At 37.7% G+C, this 18,577-nt stretch overlaps 1 protein-coding gene across 1 annotated transcript in view; it reads left to right on the top strand.

The window, feature by feature from the left end:
• The window catches only part of ROBO2 (roundabout guidance receptor 2), an 888,578-nt gene extending 872,337 nt beyond the window's left edge, over positions 1–16,241 (top strand). Inside the window, exons 28-31 of the mRNA XM_030448588.1 lie at positions 3,763–3,933; positions 10,900–11,163; positions 15,133–15,234; positions 16,208–16,241. Of these exons, the coding sequence (XP_030304448.1) occupies positions 3,763–3,933; positions 10,900–11,163; positions 15,133–15,234; positions 16,208–16,212 (542 nt within the window). The 3' untranslated portion in view covers positions 16,213–16,241. The remainder of the gene's footprint in view (positions 1–3,762; positions 3,934–10,899; positions 11,164–15,132; positions 15,235–16,207) is intronic.
• Positions 16,242–18,577: the final 2,336 nt, after the last annotated feature.

Genomic DNA, 18,577 nt, shown 5'->3' with positions numbered 1-18,577 from the left:
CGGTGAACCTGCATCTCACACTTGTCTAACATGCATGGAATAAGGAGGATGGAGATATTTTTATCAGTATATTTTAAATGAAACCTTGTGTTGCATTTAATTTTTAGTGATCTGAAGTAGTAATTAACACAAGCTTTTTATCTGCACCTTCAATCTGCTGCAGTTTCTCTCTGTGCTGACTCTGCTGTAGATTTACTGACATATGCTGTTTAATATTTCAGTGACGAGATCACTAATTTTGCTGTGCAGTCTTTGAAGAATGAATTTTTTGCAAAATCTTCTGATGATCATTCACATTTCCAGTGATGAATACAATGTTCAAACTATTATCTCCATCCCTGCTCTTCTGTTGCATCTCTTCTTGCAAAAGTGTATTTTTCTGTGAAGTTTTTCTAAGCATGGGGTGAATTGGTGGGCTTTTATTGTTAACAATAAAAACTGTAAAAAGCCTTAGTAATAGCTGACTTTAAATATACTTAATGCAATAAGTTAATATGTTTTGACAAAATCTAATTTTAATCTGCCAACTGAATCTGCCAAGTTAAATGTAACAAAGGTAAAGTGACTGTTGCTTTTAATAACAGCCAAACTGGGTCATATTTAAAACTTTATATATTTTAATTCTAGATAGAGGGTTTTCTTTTTTTTTTCCTGTTTTTTTTCTTGTTTTTCTTTTCTTCTTGGACTCATTAAAAGCTAATGCAAAAATTTCACCTGAAGTTAATATCACTTGTACCAGTCTATTGAGAGTTCAATTTCCACCACGAACAGGCACATAACAAAAGTAAATGGCTGCACAAACACATAGACCCTTTGAAATAAATATAATTTCTTATTGTAGCTGTGTAAGTGGAAAGTGCAAGGAAAGATGAGTACTCTCTTATCAGTTATATTTTCCCAGTTTAATTGGGTCACAAATGCACTTAAACTGGGTACAGACAGACTGTTAAGAGTTTAGGGTACAACAAGGTATTCAATGCCTGTGGTAGAGACTTTGTGATTATTACCTTCTTACTGTTTTAATGATCCAGCGGGCCAAACAGAAACAAAATAAAGCCCACATGTAAACCAGCAGCTCTCCCCTCTTTTCCTCACAAAAACCTCAGCAAATGAAATAACTCCCCAATGGGGTAATGATACCTCCCAAGATAGCATGGATAATCAGACCTGCTTATTACTGACCGGCTGTACCACAGCAAGCCCCCCATCGTGAAAAATTTTGTCTAGTAGCAGAGAAGCAGCAGTATTATTTCTGTTTGTGTCTCTGGAGGGAGTCTGAAGGTCCTGACTCTTAACTCCTTTGCAGTCTGGACAGTTATTTTCACCCCATCAGAACAGCTGTGAAATATTCTCACTGTGATATGAAAGGAGAAGCCCAACTCCATGGCCTCTTGTGGGTGTGCTTGATTGCCATGCATAAGAGGCACTGGTAAATAAAGGCACAAAGTGTCTTTCCTGCCAGACACTTTGCTTCCAGTTTCCAGACGCCATCATGTGATTTGCTGCGAAGTTCAGACAGTTTTCTTTTTAAAACTCTTGGGAAATTAAATGAAGAATTAGTGGTTTCATCCTTGTCTCCATTTACACTAAATCTACTACAGAGTTTGACGCTGCTTAGCACTGCTTACTGGAAGGGCTACCGACAAGCACAAGATGCTGTAATCAGTTATTAGGTGCCTTGGAAAATGTATTTTAGGAGCATTCACATCATTTGTGTTTGCCCTATGTCTGATTTAAGTCAGTGCTATTTATTTTCCCTCATTTTCATGGAGAGAGAAAAGAGAGAATGTTTGGTGTCTATTTTGTTTTCAAACCAACATTCTGAATGAACAATCACATTTCTTTAGTCAAGAGAATAATATGGAGAATCTAATTCTTCACTCACTAGTTGCACTTGCATGTTGCAAGTTTATTTTTGCAAAACATCTGTGCAATGTGCTGTGAGCTAGAATGGAATTTCAGGCTCATATCTGCAATTCTTTGAATTAGTGGTATTTTTTATTTTTAAATGAAATTTTAATATTTTATCTGTGTTTGTCTGTTGGTTTATACTTATTTATGAAGTAAGGGCTTGATCACATCTTTGTCTGGCTGCAGCTGTGCCAGCTATAGAGGTTAATGTTTCCATCTTTCCCCCAAATGCTTATTACTGCTCTTTCTCAGCTACAGAATTAGCTGCTTGAATGAGCGTTCGGTAACACATTTCAGTTAAAATAATCCAGGTTAGCAAAGCCATACCTCTCATACTGTTTAAGTTCAATTGGGCTTGTTTTAAAAGAGGAGAGTTAGGGAATGTCCGTGTGAAGTGCTCAAACGTGGTAACCTCCGATAGCTGGCAGTGTCATGCAACTGGGAGAGAAGCCTGCCTAAGAGCAGCGTCCTCCTCAGGGGGCATAGCAGTCAGAAGATAAAAAATCAAGCCTGAGACAGTCAGGGAATCTCTGAAGTCAAATACCGAGATGTTATTCTAACATATATGTATTAAAGTGAAATGCCATGTTAGAGAGATTATGGCTATTTTTCTTACTTCACCCTCCTTGCTCTGAGAATATTTCAAGTAGCGTAGCAGGTGGCATATTAGTCCTGATAAGGCTTTTATGGATCAGGTTGTATGGGATGGCATGTTTAAAGTAAATCTATCTAATAAAATATTTTACTAGAAAACATAATTCACAGCAGATGAAACTGGTCTAAGTTAACCAGAAGATAAAAAAGCTCCTTGCTATTTGTGGTCAGTTGACCAGAAAAATTACAAACCATGATTTTACCACTTTCCATCAGATCTTACACCATTGGGCCTGAAGTAGCACTAAAAGAGCATAGGTTTTTACTGGTTTATACATTTTCCACTGCAGATAGGATTAAAACAAGTAGGAATTCAAATGTTAACTTCCCCGAGACACTTGACAAGAATGACATACAGATGACAAAAAGAAAGTAAAAGATTGTGCTCTTTAGTTTTCATCAGTTATTATTAAACCAAAAGCCTGATTAACCGATTAAAAATATCAAAGAGGAAGTGAATGCAGTTAATGAACTGTGTTCCTGTTGTGATGCTTTTAATGATCTTTTTCCATAGAACAGCATCAAGGAATTTTTTTAAGGGAAATCATGTATCTTGATTAGTCTCTCCACATATAAAAAAATCTGAGGCATAAATTCAGTCAGATACATTATTTTTTTCACATACAAAAATACTGAAAAATAACAAGAAATTTTTTGCATTTAAATATATTTCCATTTTTATTTCTTGAGAAATGAGAGCCTTTATGAATTCAAACCTACACTGCTACATAGCTTGCAAAATCAGTTATGTTTATTTCACTGGAGCTACTCCAGAGATACAGTGCATATGGGAGCCCCTAAAATGAGAATCTGGCTCTGCAAACATGAAGGTGGAAGGCAGGAGGAGATAAATTTGATATGACTGCAGAACTGTTTTCCTTCCCTGCTGAAGGCTGAGGAATTATTATGACACATCTGTTCAGCACACAGAGCAGGTAGGAGTTACATGGCATACAGTAGTTTTATCACAACAGATGGAATGATTTTAATTATAAAAGTTAAAGACAAAAGAATGCCAAGTTTCTCACTTTGCTTGTTGTGGTGTGTCTTAAAGCAGTTGTCATCAGTGGGTACCTCAAGGGGACATTTGCTTGCCTCTGAGAATTAGACCTGATTTAATGCTTTGGAACAGACATTAATAGAACAGCACATTTCAAGGCAATAACACTTTGTCATCTGTTTTGTCTTTTTTTTTAGGCAAAGCATACCCTTCCTCTCAGAGACCTCGACCAAGCAGCCCTTTTTCTACTGACAGCAACACCAGTGCAGCTGTCAATCAGAGTCAGAGGCCAAGGCCCACTAAAAAACATAAGGGAGGAAGGTTGGACCAACCTCCCTTACCTCATCGTAGAGAGGGAATAACAGATGGTAAGTGTTTTGGTGTGAAGTCCATGACCATGATCTGCAACAAGCAGGTGGGCAGAATGGGGGAACATAAAGTAATCTTTTTTAAGAAATATGCATTACAGTGAATTATTTTTTTGGTGAAATGTAGTCCCCAGGTTGCCAGGTGAGCAATATTGCAACACTAGCAGTGTGATGCTTGGTTAAGTGAGCTTTCAAGGAGCTTTTCTTTATTTCAGCTCTGAACACATTAGCATCTCTTAGGTTTTCTCAGATCTTGATATAAATCTTACCCAAAAATGGCTGTGTTGCAGGTGGGTTGACATTATAAAAAGGGCCTGTGGGTAATTTTGCATACAATGGAAGTAGCCACCAGCAGCAGTAGCTGCATTTTATGAATTCCTAAGGAGAAGCGTAGACCCAGTCCTACAATGCCCTCTTTGTTTTGTGCTGCTTCTGACAGCCACACAACTGCTATATCAATGTGTCAGGCGTTTCTCATGATTCTGCCTCATGTCGTGTCTGTGGTGCTTCATTCCTGACATGCACCAACCTCAATGACTTTGTTCCCCTCCTTGATATCTCCACTTCGCTCTGACCACCGCTTGCCATCTGGAAATTTCAAGCGTGTATGTTCTGCTCTTCTTATGATTAAGCTCAGTCTTCCAGTATCTTTATCTACCCCCCTCTCAAGTTTGGCAAAAGATGCAATTGCTGCCTGTTACTCTTTGAAGAGGACTAGATATGAAGGTGGCCAGCTGGCTGCCTCTTCTGGTCTTTGGCCTGGCCTCTGTAGGGGCTGAAATTATCAGACAGGAGAAACAGGAAAATGGAAAAACGGCATTAAAGAAATGACAGAAGATATCTGTAGTGTCTTGCAGACAGAGATATGATTCCTTTCCTCATGCTGACCTCTCTTAACAGTGTTAAAAGCAGGGAAATTCTAAGAGCTAGACTGTCCTACCTGTCTCAGTGGCCCTCATAAAACAATCTGGACCACAGGAGGAGGTGTGATGCTAATGAGTCTAGCTCCCAATCTTAAGTATATCTTGACAATTCCTCCACTGTATGGGGAAAGTGTAAGACTAAAAATCTAGACACAACAAACTTTATATTTTAGCATAAACATCCCACTTTTTCCAGTAGAAATTATTTGAGAATCAGAGAATCATAGACTATATCAAGCTGAGAGGGTCCAACTTTCTTCATTATTGTCTTTGGACAAGTAGCATAATAAATAATTTTGATAGAGAGTATGTTTGGTTTATTTGTGTTGTGCTATATATTATTTTATGTATAAATATGTTAACAGCAAGGTGGACTGTGGCCACTAAAAGTGCCAAAGCTCTCCTCCCAGTCATATTACCAGGTGAACAGACACAGTTTTGCAGTATGCTGGGATAGTTTCCTTGATTGTGGAGAACAGATTCCAGAAGTGAAAGCATTCACTGAAGAGGTTCTCATTATATCTTACTTGGCAAAACAGCTTAAAGTAACTTAGACTTCACTCATATGGATCTGAATCAGTTTGAACGTTAATGCCTTCATCTCTTGGATATATTCCAGAGCTTTTCATACACAGATCCATTAAATAGATGTCTATGTGAATAGTAAATGGGAATTGTGGGTCACTTCCAGTGCTGTCAATACTCCTTTTGTGCATACATCAAGTGAACCCCTTTACTTGACATATCCTGCCACCTTAAATTATGAGCATTTTGGACCACAAATTCTGTGTACATGTGAGTTTGTACTACACGCTCTATGGGACATTAATTCTTTTGCTTTTTAGAACTATTGCTATAGAAATGTTGAACAATAGTACAGATACCAGAAAATTAAAGAGAAACCAGTTCAGGTTGTGAAACTGATGGAAGAGTGACTCCATAGTAAAATGTGGCATTATTTTGAATTAATGAAAGAAATCAGAATTTAACATCTATTAAAAAAAAAAAAAAAGGAATTTGCTATCACCTTGTCTCTATTCTTTATAAAACACCAATATTATTTAGTTTCCTTTATATATATTTGAGTCAGACCGTTTGCTTGAACAGTCCACTTCTCAGACACAGGTAGTAACTGCAACAGTTTTTGGACTGTATTAGCTTGACATTAGTCTGTTTTAAACCTAGTTAAAGTGCTTACTATATGTTCTGAAACATTATAATGCCATGGAGTAATAGAAGATTCTTTCTCATTCTCTCTTACCACAGGAACAAACAATTACAAATTGTACAGTATTTCCACTTCCACTCTTACTAAATATGAGTCATTAAAGTGTAACGGCAAGTCTGAGTCATGGCTAAATTTGCAAAAGAACATTTGTCAATTAAGGAAGCTAAAGATTGCTGCTGCCACCTGTGTGTATGAAAACAAAATGAATTCAGGAACCTGTGGGATACAGAAATTCAAAATGTTAACTGGATGCTTTGCATGGAATATTGCAATGAACTTTACAAAGAGAGACCCACTGTGCTTAAGCTATGGCTGGGAAAAGAAAGAAGGAAACCAGGAGTAGATCCAGTAGTTCTGAGCCCTAATCCAGGCCAGTCACTTCAGCCCTGGACCAGCCTGATATCAGTGGGAAGCATCGCTATGTATTTTTCTCCTTGTTTTGATACATCTGCAATACATACTCTGAATACTGGTTCCTCTTGGATTTGTCATATAAAAACATACTTAGTTTGTCAAAGATATTCAGGTTTCCAAGCCAGATGAGTCCTAGCATCCTGTTTTTAAGTCTCATCACATACTGGATATCTGTTATTTTAAATACCTTTCTCTGCCCTTTCCAGTATGCTTCCTGAGAACTTATCCTTTGTTAGCTCTGCCTGTGTGAGATGGTACAAAACACCAAAGAAATATTCGTATTTCACATGTAGCACACTGATCCCCAACTATATGAACATATGAGGGTACAACTTCATGCTTACTTTTAACAGAAATCCTCACAAATCCTCTAAAAGCCTGTTTCTTCATTTTCTTCAGTCACAGGTCACAATCCTCTAGTGACTGACTCTGAATTGAATCTTCATGTTTGTCTTGCTGAACAACTTGGTTTTTAATTTCCCTATCCTAAAAGGCCACAGAGACAACAGCAAATCCACAGATGAAGAACACCTTATGAATCTCTAAAATGATGAAAAACTCCGATTCCGAGCTCACAGTCTACCATAACAAAAAATAGGAGTTTTTTAGTTCTAGGGCTCAAGGAATAGTCTGTTTCCTTGTAAACAACGTATTAATAAGTTCCAAAAAAGTGGAATGTTACTTATATGGTAGCATTGTAACTACATGATTGAATTGAACACTCTTCCTTAGCTTTATTTCAAAAGCCCAAATAGGAAGCAGAAGGGAAATATAGTGAGGGGTTAAAAAGGAGAATTGGAACTTAGGATTTCTATTAGCTTTGCTACTGACTTCCTATTGTGCTTTACAAATCAGTCTTTGCTGAGGTAGATCACTGTAGAGAACATGCTTATTTCTGATGCTAGAAAGTGATTCAGAAGCTTACTAAAATTCAGAGTAATTATCACCTCTAGGAAAACAAATCACTGGCACAGGTAGAAAGGGATGTCCTTGTACTTGCTGGTTCTGTAACTTGCTGCTTTTCCAGTTAATAATGAGAGGCTGTGCCAAAGCTTGTCTAGTGCCTGAATAATTTCGCCAGTGCTCTGCCTTCTAAGCGAGGGCTGGAGTAATCCCAAAATACCATCTACCAAATATCCATCTACCTCTTATCAGGCACTCTGATGTCCTACAGCTTCTCAATCACAATCCCTCCATTAGTAAATCAATAAGACCATCACCTCCCCACCAATGCACTTATAAATTTCCTTGCAAGTTTGATAATTCTGCCATTAGAGGCTGCAAGTTGCAGTTTGGATGACATCCCAGTGGCCCAGTAAGTTAGTAGCTCAATGTAGGTGTTTTACCTGGCACCTGGAAGATAAATGTCATTTAGATGGAAGTGCAGTGATAAGCAGTGATACTACTCTGGCTATGCTCACTGAAAATCCTGCTGATGTCCCTAAATTTTTAGATTAAAAACTTCTCTGAAGTGATTGACATGATGGAATGAGTTGGTTTGCCTCTATATGGTAATAACTCTGCCTGATAGATTGAGACTATAAACTTCTTTTGATCTCTGTTTACCAGCAGCCAAAATGCCACCCATTAACCATCATGTATATGCATACTCACAAGAGTGTGTGGAGAGGTGTTCACAGTCACGGATACACTGGTCTGGGAAATGAGAGGGTAGGCAAGATAGTTCTCTGTGGCACTGGAGGAGGATACTTGTGACTAGAAATACATGCCTTGGCAAGATAGCAGAACATATTTAGTAATTTAATTAAGGCAGATGATATGCTCCACAGAGTTGAAGTTGCAGAGCAAATAAAAAGCCACATGTCCTAATGAAGTGCTCTCCCGGCTTCTCTTATAAAAAAGGAAAGATAGGTGTTACTGTGACAATCAACCTGAATAAGAAAGGTGGAAAAACAAACAGTTTGGTCAGGTGATGACTGGCTAGAATTAGTAAACATTCTTACAGACCTTCTCAGACATGTTTGATACAGTTCAGTAAGTCTGTGCTTGGGCTGAAGCCAGGTTGCATTACTTCTGTAGTACCTACAGTTCTTCTAGAATTGTGTGAAGCTTCAGTAGAAGCTGAATTTTATTTTTCATTTCAACACGTCCACAGGTCTAAAACACCCAAACGGCTTTACAAACATGTTTTCTCATTTCACTTCTACGCATCAGGCAATCATTATGCCAAATCTATGGATGGAGTAAAGCAAGAGTTAACAGCAATGGTTAACAGTGGATCAGCAGCATAGGTCTACAGGAATTCCAGGAATTTCATCTAGTTCTAGAACATGCAGTACAATTTAAGTACAATCCTTATTTCATTCTCAGTATCTAATCATTATGTATTACGTGGCAGTGTCTAAAGAAGTTTACTGTATGTTAAGAAGTCTGATACTGCTTATGGCACTACTTATGATAAATATTTCATGTTGGAAAATTGTGTTGTCAGATGTCATGTTATGACTGTGTTTAGTGGATTCAGTGCATCTCCATAAAGTGCTTATAAATCACAACTTCAGTAATCTCTATTTCAAATTGCATAAGCAGAGGCCAGTGTTGTGGTTCTATACATTAGCTGGTTATGATTGCAATAAAATCAATTATAAGAAATGCCTTTTTGGAAGCCAACACTATAAAGCAATTTTAACATTGGCAAGCTCCCATACCCTCCCACTTCCACCTACAGTAACTCAAATATAGTCATTGTCATGAAAGGTCACATCTATATTCATAACTAAAAATTTCTCAAATAAATTAGTGCTGAACATAAAGCATACACCAAGCTTGCTGACAGATTATTATAAGGCTGTTCAAGGCAGAAGATAGATATCTTAATCAGGGGGATAGCACTTCAGCTGTGAACAAAGGTACAGGGGCAACATCAGATGCAACTTCTCTCCCTCATAGACACAAATAACCTGCACGTCCTCATTTATCTGTAAGAGACAATGTTGACTGGAATGGCATCTCAGGAACATTGGAAGCATTTCTGCCCCATGCATGAGATAAAGGTATAACCTCTGGCAGCAAGGACATGAAAAAAAGTCTGTGTAGCATTATTTAAAGCTGGACTACAGCCTTTGAAATAAATTCACTCCGAAGGCCTCCTCACCACTTTATAAAATTAATTTCAGTTTCACTATAGTTATAAACAACACACTTTCTGGCAGACAAAGAGAAGGTTTGCTTTTCCGTGCCTTTTACTGAGCCAGTTCAATTCCTTGACAAACCTTGGCAACACAAGGTACAAAAGGCTAGAAAGCAGGAAAGACCTGTAGCTCATGTAAACTAACAGAGATTTGGGAAAGTTGGTCCTACTACACAAGTTTATTTAGGCATATATTGCTGAAAAATGGAATTATCAGCAAGTGTTCTTCATATAAAACACATATCCTACACGAGAGAGCTTTCATTACCATACCAAAGGCTTTATCTTTTTTGATTTTTTTTTTTTTTTTTAAATTATATGAGGCTTTTCTGCACTACTGTAGGTCTCTCATATACCTTAAAGGAAAATCTTATGTTTAGAATTATATGCATCCATATTCTATAATCGTGTCAAGGAGCAATAAGCAGAATGTACTTTTGTCTCCACAAATACGATTAGAAGCTCAGTCTTCAATTTTACAAGCATCTTAGTAGTCCAAGTCATAAATTTGAAAAGAACAAGAGTTCTTAGAGACCAGGCAAGTGTCTTCCAGTGTTCAGATGAAATTGTGTTTTGACTGCTTATTTTTGCAAGGCAGCTAAGCTTAGGAGTGGCTGTCCTTGTCTATGAAGATTCTAGTTCTAGGCTGAACATTCAAATACAATTGAGTAAAATTTTCACCTGTTGTTTAGTGGTTCCATTTAAACATGCATTTTCCACACGTGTGTTGATGCTTTTTCAATGATAGTAGATTCCATGAATATTTTTTTTCCCACATTTTGTGGAATTTTTTGCATTTTGATGAAGTGTTACATTTCAATTTTGAGTTTAAGCCTCAAGCTTAAAGCCCAGAAATAGGCATGATGAAGCAAGACCCAATATGATAGGGGGGAAAATCACTCTGGCATCTGGTACGGATCAGTTTTTCCCAGCCTTCCGTAATTGTTTGCTGATACTGAAAGAGCCAAATGTAGTATAGCCCACAGAAAATAAATCCCATGCTTAGAAATGTAAGTCAGCTTCAAGCCTAATGATTTTTATGGAAGTTAAAAAGAGCTCACAACACAATAACCTGAGTGAAAAACTAGTGGCCTGTAAAAAACCCATTTCTGATTAGCGTGGAATTTCCTCCTTTTAAAAATCAGCAGCTGGAGTGATTCATGCCGTTTGCAAGGGACGTTTCTGCATCAAGTAGACCTTGTGTTTCAATGAAAACACTAGTTCATCTAAATCTTATTCACGTTTTTTAGATCTTCCACCACCACCTGACCCACCCCCTGGTCAGGGTTTAAGGCAGCAAGTAGTCCCCAGCCAGCAGCGCGGAGGCTCGGCAGAGAGGAAAGGAAGCTCTCTTGAGAGGCAGCATGCACCGAACGTAGATGACACAAAGAGCTCCCTGGACCGGCAAGCTAGGACGTCACTAGAGTGGCAGCGGCAAACCCAGGAGTGGATAAGCTCTACAGACCGCCAAGAGGATTTCAGGAAAGCCCAACATAAACAAGCCTTCGGATCAGGTGTGTGTCTGCTGCACCAGCCGAGGCAACTCAGACGGCTTCTTGATGCTTCTCTGTGTCTGCCGGTAGTCCAGGGCTGCCCAATGCCCCTCTCTGCCGGGCTCAGGATGGAATGTAAGAGCAGGCAAAGAGAAGTGAGAGCTTGTGCTCCAAGCTTTTGCCCTCCTGCAGCAAGGGAGTCTCATTAGCACCCAAATTGGTGCATTCCTTACAGCAGTTAATAATGTTGTCAAGTGTAGCAGTAGAAAGAAGAGGAAGAGTTTCAGGCAGGCAGGGAAGAAGAGACAGATTTTAACAGTACTTTCTGTTAGACGTATTTATTTATATATACAGGGACATATTTTCTTGTTCTTTCGACTTGCTTCTAAATTGGCAGCAGTTAGTTTTGCATGTCAGCAAGAGGGCTGTTCCTTCTGAGCTGCTAACTTTCTTTCCAGCTGTATTGAAAACACTGTCATCTCCTTTTTCAAGGATTTGATGATGTAATATTCATCTCTTAGGCCCTGCAAGATGACAGCACAGGTTTTCACCTTTACATAGGACCTGCTCATTGCTGAGTGCTGGCTTTATCTCCTAAATGGAAATTTCAGGTCTACAAAAATGGATGTATCAGGGGATATTGAGATTAAGTCATATTTCTACATTATTCACAGATTTCTTCTCTCAGCCTGACCTCAAGGAAAAGCTTCTGTTTCAGGTCCCTTTACTAGGGTATATTCTTCAACCCACTAATCACATGTTATCCCAGTGCTGATTAGAGTGATGCAAGAGGACAGTTAAGAGGGTTAAATAAAAAACAAAATCAAAAGCAAACTGGTACTGATCGTGGAGCTTTCTGCAGGGCTACACTGTTTTTTGAGGTGTTAATGTAGCTTCCACAGCAACACTAGAGACACTCATCAGATTTTTTTTTTTATTATTTTTTATTCTACTATTAATGCCCCTTATTAATCTATCACACTAATACTAAAGACAGCCAAAAAAAAAATAGTAGTATGCTGGCAAACCTGCCATTGGGGCAGGATTTACTGAATAAAGTAATCCAAGGAAATATCACTTCCCATATTTAAAATGTAAATATTTTAAAATACAATCCATATTTTAAAGTATACAATAGTGGTACAGATAAAACCCCTTGATCTTTCAGCTGCATAAACAAGTAAGTGATTTTTCATGTTGTGAAATGATGATGTGAAATCACACTTTAAAAATAGTGTGTGAAATTCATGCTACTTGGCGAAACAGCAATTTTAATTACAATGTGCAAGACTTACAAAGACATAGAAAATAGCCCAAATATTCTTTATGCATCTCGTTTCTTTGTAAGTTATTATTAAGGATGCTTCTCTGACCTGGTTAGCAAGAACTCCCCTCCTTTTCAAAATTCATCTGTCCTAAAATAAAATGAGCTTGATATTGAAATTTCCAGTGCCCTACACAGGCACTGATTTTAAGGCTAGACTGAATAGAGGTATTTTGTTCTTGTCAAGTTCAGGATGACTAGAGCAATAAAATAATGTCTATGCATGAGAAAGCATTCCTGTAGGAGATATTAGCCTGGTGGGAGGGGTTTACAAAGTTTGTGCAGACAGTGGGCCAGAGCTTCATATATATTTATCTGTCTTATTCCAGCTTCTACCTTCCACTCGACCAGGTTGCTCAAGGCCCCATCCAGCCTGGCTTGAACTCTTCCAGGGAGGGAGCATCCACAACTTCCTTAGGCAACCTGTTCCACTGTCTCACCACCCTCTAATTAAAGAATTTTTTCCTAATGTCTAACTTAAATCTCTCCTCTTCAAGTTTGAAACCATTACCCCTTGTCATCTTACTGCATACCCATGTAGAAAGCCTTACCTCAGCTTTCTTATAGGCCTCCTTCAGATATTGGAAGGTTGCTATAAGGTCACCTCAGAGCCTCCTTTTCTCCAGGCAGAAAAACCCCAACTTCTTCAGCCTGGCTTCACAGGGGAGGTGCTCCAGCCCTCTGATCATTTTAGTGTCTCTCCTCTGGACATGTTCCAGGAGCTATATATCCTTCTTATGCTGGGGACTCCAGAACTGGACACAATACTCCAGGTGGGGTCTCACAAGAACACAGTAGAGGGGCAGAATCACTTCCTTCAACTGGCTCTCTATTTCTTTTGATACAGCCCAGGACCCAGTTGGCTTTCTGAGCTGCAAGTACACATTGATAGCCCATGTGAAGCTTCTGGTCATGGTTGTTTTTAATCAATATTTCATTGAGCCCTAAGGAGGCCTTATCCTGAGTCCACAAATGAGAAAAATCAATTGACCATATATGTCATCTTCAAACTCTTTTGCAGTGCTAGTGACTTTTCTTTCCATCCTTTAAAATGTATCCAGCTTTCTGCTAAACTGATTTATGCTGCTTGCTTTATTGCTGTCATAATGAAAGCTGCTCCATATTTTAGCCAGCCTCTGGAAACCAGGTTTGAATCTGATTCTATTGTTAAGCCTTGATATATAAAGAACAGGTAACATAATTTAGGAAGCTATGGCTGTTAAATGCCATTTTACTATGCCTTTTAAGCATGTCTTTATATCCCAGCAAGGACAGCACACAATCATAGCACAAAACATAGATAATGCCCTTACTTCTTGCAGCACAAATTTTCGGGTCCCTTAGGCAGGGCCACAGGGAGATACTTTGGCAGAGAAAGCAGTGAGCTGCTTGCCCACTTCTGCAACAGTTTTACCTTAGGGATGGGTTTTCTTCAACAGCAGATCACCTGGGGAATTCCCTTGTCCTACTCACTTGTGGCAGTAGGCACAACGAATGAAATCCTGGGTTTCTTCTATGAATTCATTCTCATTTAGCATTTCTTTCAGTTAATTGTCTCTCTGCTGCAGACTTTGCAAAGGCTTTAAGACTGAATAAAAACATTTTTATCTCCTCTTTCTTTCTAACCATCCCTATCTACTTTTCCTTCTGTGTTCCTGCCCTCTGTCAAAGAAAGTCTCATCAGATTCTTCTTCTCATCAGATTGCTTAAGAGTGAAGACAACGGGAAAAGCAAAATTAAAAAAAATCCCTTTCAGCCCAGGTTCACTTCAAAAATGTAAGATTCAAACATAAGATATCTCACTAATTTGAGAAGCGGCACTTCCTATGTAAGGTTAAGCACAAATATTCTTTCTTGAATCATACTATATTTAGCAAGGTATCAGTGCTGCTGTTTTGCTTCTTAGGTTAGGATTATTGCAGTATCTCCTGGAAACTCTAATCCTATGTGATGTCTTGTTTTACTTCATGTTACATGAAGACATGCTGTCCTATGCTTTATTGATATTAATCCTACTCTGGCAAACAGTTTATTATTACAGGTCTTCACAAAGGAAGAGGCCATGTGAGCAAAAGTAAGCCTTTTGCTCATAATGAAACATGAAACAAGCTGCAGGAAGATCTTCTCACCCCAAATATTGCAGCTACTAATATTATGCATATATAAGGTTTTCCGATGTGATTCACAACCAGTGGAAAAAATCTTCAGTGTATTTTGTTAGAAGTTACTTAGCTGCTGGAAGATAATTAAATTAGCTGGTATTGTAGTTCTTTATCTAAATTGATTGAAGTAATGCTACCATAATTTAAGCGAAAGAAGAGGAAAACACAGATTCATGTGGGCTTGAAGGAATAATCTAATCATAGCTGCATTGTTTTGGAAATTGTATTTTTATTAAAGTATCTATGATTCATGATCTACTACCTCATAATGAATCTAGACTTTTTATAATTAATACAAAGTAATTTATGAGTTTACATCAAAGCAAGATTAAATTCATGCTGGTTTCTTTGTGGGATACAGCAATGTAGGTAAAATTGCCTCACTATGAGTCAAGACAAAAGACATATCTGATAGCAGGGATGAATCTCACAGCCATATAAGAATATCATTCCTATATGTAGGAATTTATTTGGTATTTTTGTTGTTTTGTTTTGCTTTTCTAGAAGAGGCACTCGTACCATATAGTAAACCCAACTTCCCATCCCCTGGTGGCCACAGCTCTTCAGGAACAGCTTCTTCTAAAGGATCCACTGGACCTAGAAAAGGTGAAGTCTTGCGAGGAGGTCACCAACACAATGCCAGTGACCTTCTCGATATAGGCTATGTGGGATCAAACAGTCAAGGACAGTTTACTGGTGAATTATGTAAGTTTTTCTCTAGCTACAGTTCGAACTCTCACATAGACAAAAAGAGAAAAATTATAAATCTCTGGTGAAGAGAGAAGGAAGTTGAGCGTGAAAATCAGATGCAAACCATTTCTTCTGTTCTTTGGTTTGGACCAGTTTAAGTCTATGTAAACCATACCAACATTACCTCAACAGTACATCTTTCAGTGTGCGATGGTAGTGAAACACTGGGAAAATTGAAAAGAAATTCTAGTAATTTAGAATTTTCTTGGAAGTGTAGTGTGCTTGTTTTGGAAATGCCGTTGGCAGTTTTTCTTAGAGAAGTGAGTGCATTCTTTGGGCAGAGTGGCAGGTCTGTCATGCCTTCTTTACTTTCTGTTCCTTGAGAAGCAGTAGTCTGCTCTTTTTGACCTTAGATAGAGGTCCTGTTTTTCAACTGTGTAGCCAAGTTTTTCAGTTGTATATCCCAGCTCTTCCCTGAGCTTCCCAGGCCAGGGGAATTGCTTTCCAAACTTTTTTCTATTATAACTCAATATCTGTTAAACCTATAAAACCACATTAATGCTGTGTAGGTTTACTAGTAAAAGCAATGTAGCTGTTGGTGTGTCTGCCTCCTCTCTGCTGCAGCCAAACCCTCAGTACTAATCAGTAGCTTGTACGAGAACTAATAGTGATCTACAGTCCCTGAAACGTGCTATCTCAGATATGGTGTTGGTAAGTGCTGAACTTTAGCATCCATCACTTTTTAGCTTAGAAGCAATTAGCCCTCTTGTCCCAGCCTGTTGAATATTCATACTTTGCTGCAGTAATGTTGCCATAGGCTTTGGTTTGTGTTTTGGGTTGTTTTTTTTTTTAATACAACATCTTTCTCTCTCTTTGTTTCTCTCTATAGAGTAGTTGAGAAGACACATTGCAAGCTGCTCTGATGGACCATCAGGTCTGAACTCATGGAAGTGATGACACTAAACAGTGCAATGAACATTTTCTTTATTTATGTACTATTAAAAGAACTGTAAATGCAATGTAAAGACACACAGCCACACATATCCCACAGATACTTTACTTGTGTTCTTCTCTTTAATACACCATCCACCTTAAGCTATTCCTTGTCAGGAGTATATAAAAAAGAAAGAAAAAAAAAATCACTCTCCAGGATGGAAAGGATTTCCTTCTGTATATAATTTCTTTTGTTGCATTGCTATGCAAGCTCACCTTCTTTTTAGCTATGTTCATATTCATGTCTGTTTTTATTGGTCTGTTGTACTATATGTGAATTAATAGGCTGTGGTGCCATATATTAACTTTTAATTGTGTAACTTTTATGTTTAAAGTTTGCACTGCAATTTTATTTGGTGATAAGCACAAAACTCTACTCCTCATGACATGAAGAAAAAAAAGAGACTGAATGTGTGAAGATTTACGTACTGTAAGCTACTTTGGATAATGCTGGATGTAAGGGAGTATGTTAGGTGGTTTTCCATTGGGGTGTAGCAATGAGAAAGTGACAGGCAAAACTGGTGTCAGTGAATACATAAGAGACTGATTTAAATCTTTTAAAAGCAAGCAGTGTAGTTGCTCTTCCTATTTAAAAAGGGGTCAGAAGTTTGAAGTGGGAGGTTAAAGAGCAAATATGAAAATAAAGGTAGCATGAGATGGCCTAAACCTTTCACTAGAATGATGCCCTTAATATCTCTTTTTAGCCATCCCATGCCTCTAAGTAAAGGGGGAGAAAAACAAATCTTGCTACAAACACAAGAACTTAAGGTGTTTCACTAAAGCTGTTTTTATATTGCAGTTTTAAAAGAATTATTACCATTAATTTCTCCAACCCAAAACATGAGAGAGATTTTCCAGGAGAAACAAACCATATCACTCAAGGAACCAACTAGTAAGTAGTTAAGGATGCAATTTATTATTCAGACATATTCAGGCTGCTTCCAAAAAAATTGAAATGTCACACTATCGTATTTCATCTTTCCAATACATGTACAGTACCATAGAGGATAGAGCTGCACCACTGAAATTCATGACATTAATTGTTTTGATGCAGTCTAAACAAATCTTTGTGTTCTGTTACCTGAAGTCTGTGAGAGCTGGATTCACTAAATTTATAGTAAAATGTTTAGTGCTTGGATGGAAAGCGACGATCAAATTATTTTTGGCTTGCATTACGTTCATTTCTGGCAATAGAATACATCCAAAAAGTTGGTTATAAGCAAAGAAAATATTTGACCTGTGTTGTAGTGAGTGGCTTCAAATCCTACAATGATGAGGAAATAACGCATGTTTATACACTTTTTGAATAAACCAAATTCTGTAAGTGGACATTAATGACAGCATCCTGTCTCTTCATTAGTTTTCATTACTTTGTCCAAATCTTCTGTACCTCTCAAATCTCAGTAAGTTTTCAAACTTTTCTTAGAATACTGTATGTGGATAGCCCACTCATGTGATGTTTAAGTATTGCATCCTACAGCTTATTTTTGTTAGTTATCTGACCATGAACACAAGTTTCCATTTGAATACTTTTTTTCATATAACCAGTCTATGTTGTTTTATATATTGCCTTGGAACTCACCAGTAATAAGAACACTTATAGTAATGGCAGAATTTTAGAGAAGTAAATTACAATGCTAAATATGTGTTGCTTTTCATTTCATTAACTTGTTCCATGATAAGATAAAACACTACAGCCATCAACTATAACTCAGCACTACTGAATATTAAAAAAAAATGGTAGTTAACTTCCTTGAGGTCAAGACTGTTACTTAGCAGGTTACAAACCAAAAAAAGTTCAGAAAAAAATGTATGCATTTATTTACATATGTGACCAATGAATATATGTAATTTTCTTGCTTGTTAAACTATTATAGTTAAACCCATTACTTAAAAACATGAAAAAAATGTTGAAGCAAGATAAAGACAGCATCATAATTACAGATGTGTGGTTTTTATTTTGGAGTTTTCATATGAAAAGAATATTCAGGGTAAAATTCAAATTTAATTCTTGAGAAAATGTTTAACACAGTCACCAGCTTGTGGGGTTTTTTTCTTTTAATTTGAAAGCTTGTGCTGAGCTTTGGTGGAACACCTTACTCACTATATTCTATTAAAAATTCAGCATCATTAGACATTGATTAAGCCATTCTGATTACCTTGAAATATGTGTTTTATCTCTTCCACTGGAAAGTAAATGTGTGTCAGTATTAAAGCTGTGCAGTACCATGATATTCACTAACTTGTCCATCTGCTTCTGTACATT

Source organism: Calypte anna, chromosome 1 (assembly GCF_003957555.1).
Source record: "Calypte anna isolate BGI_N300 chromosome 1, bCalAnn1_v1.p, whole genome shotgun sequence".
Lineage (NCBI taxonomy): Eukaryota > Metazoa > Chordata > Aves > Apodiformes > Trochilidae > Calypte > Calypte anna.
The sequence above is the reverse complement of the archived record's forward strand: the minus strand, read 5'-3'. Positions and strand labels throughout refer to the sequence as shown.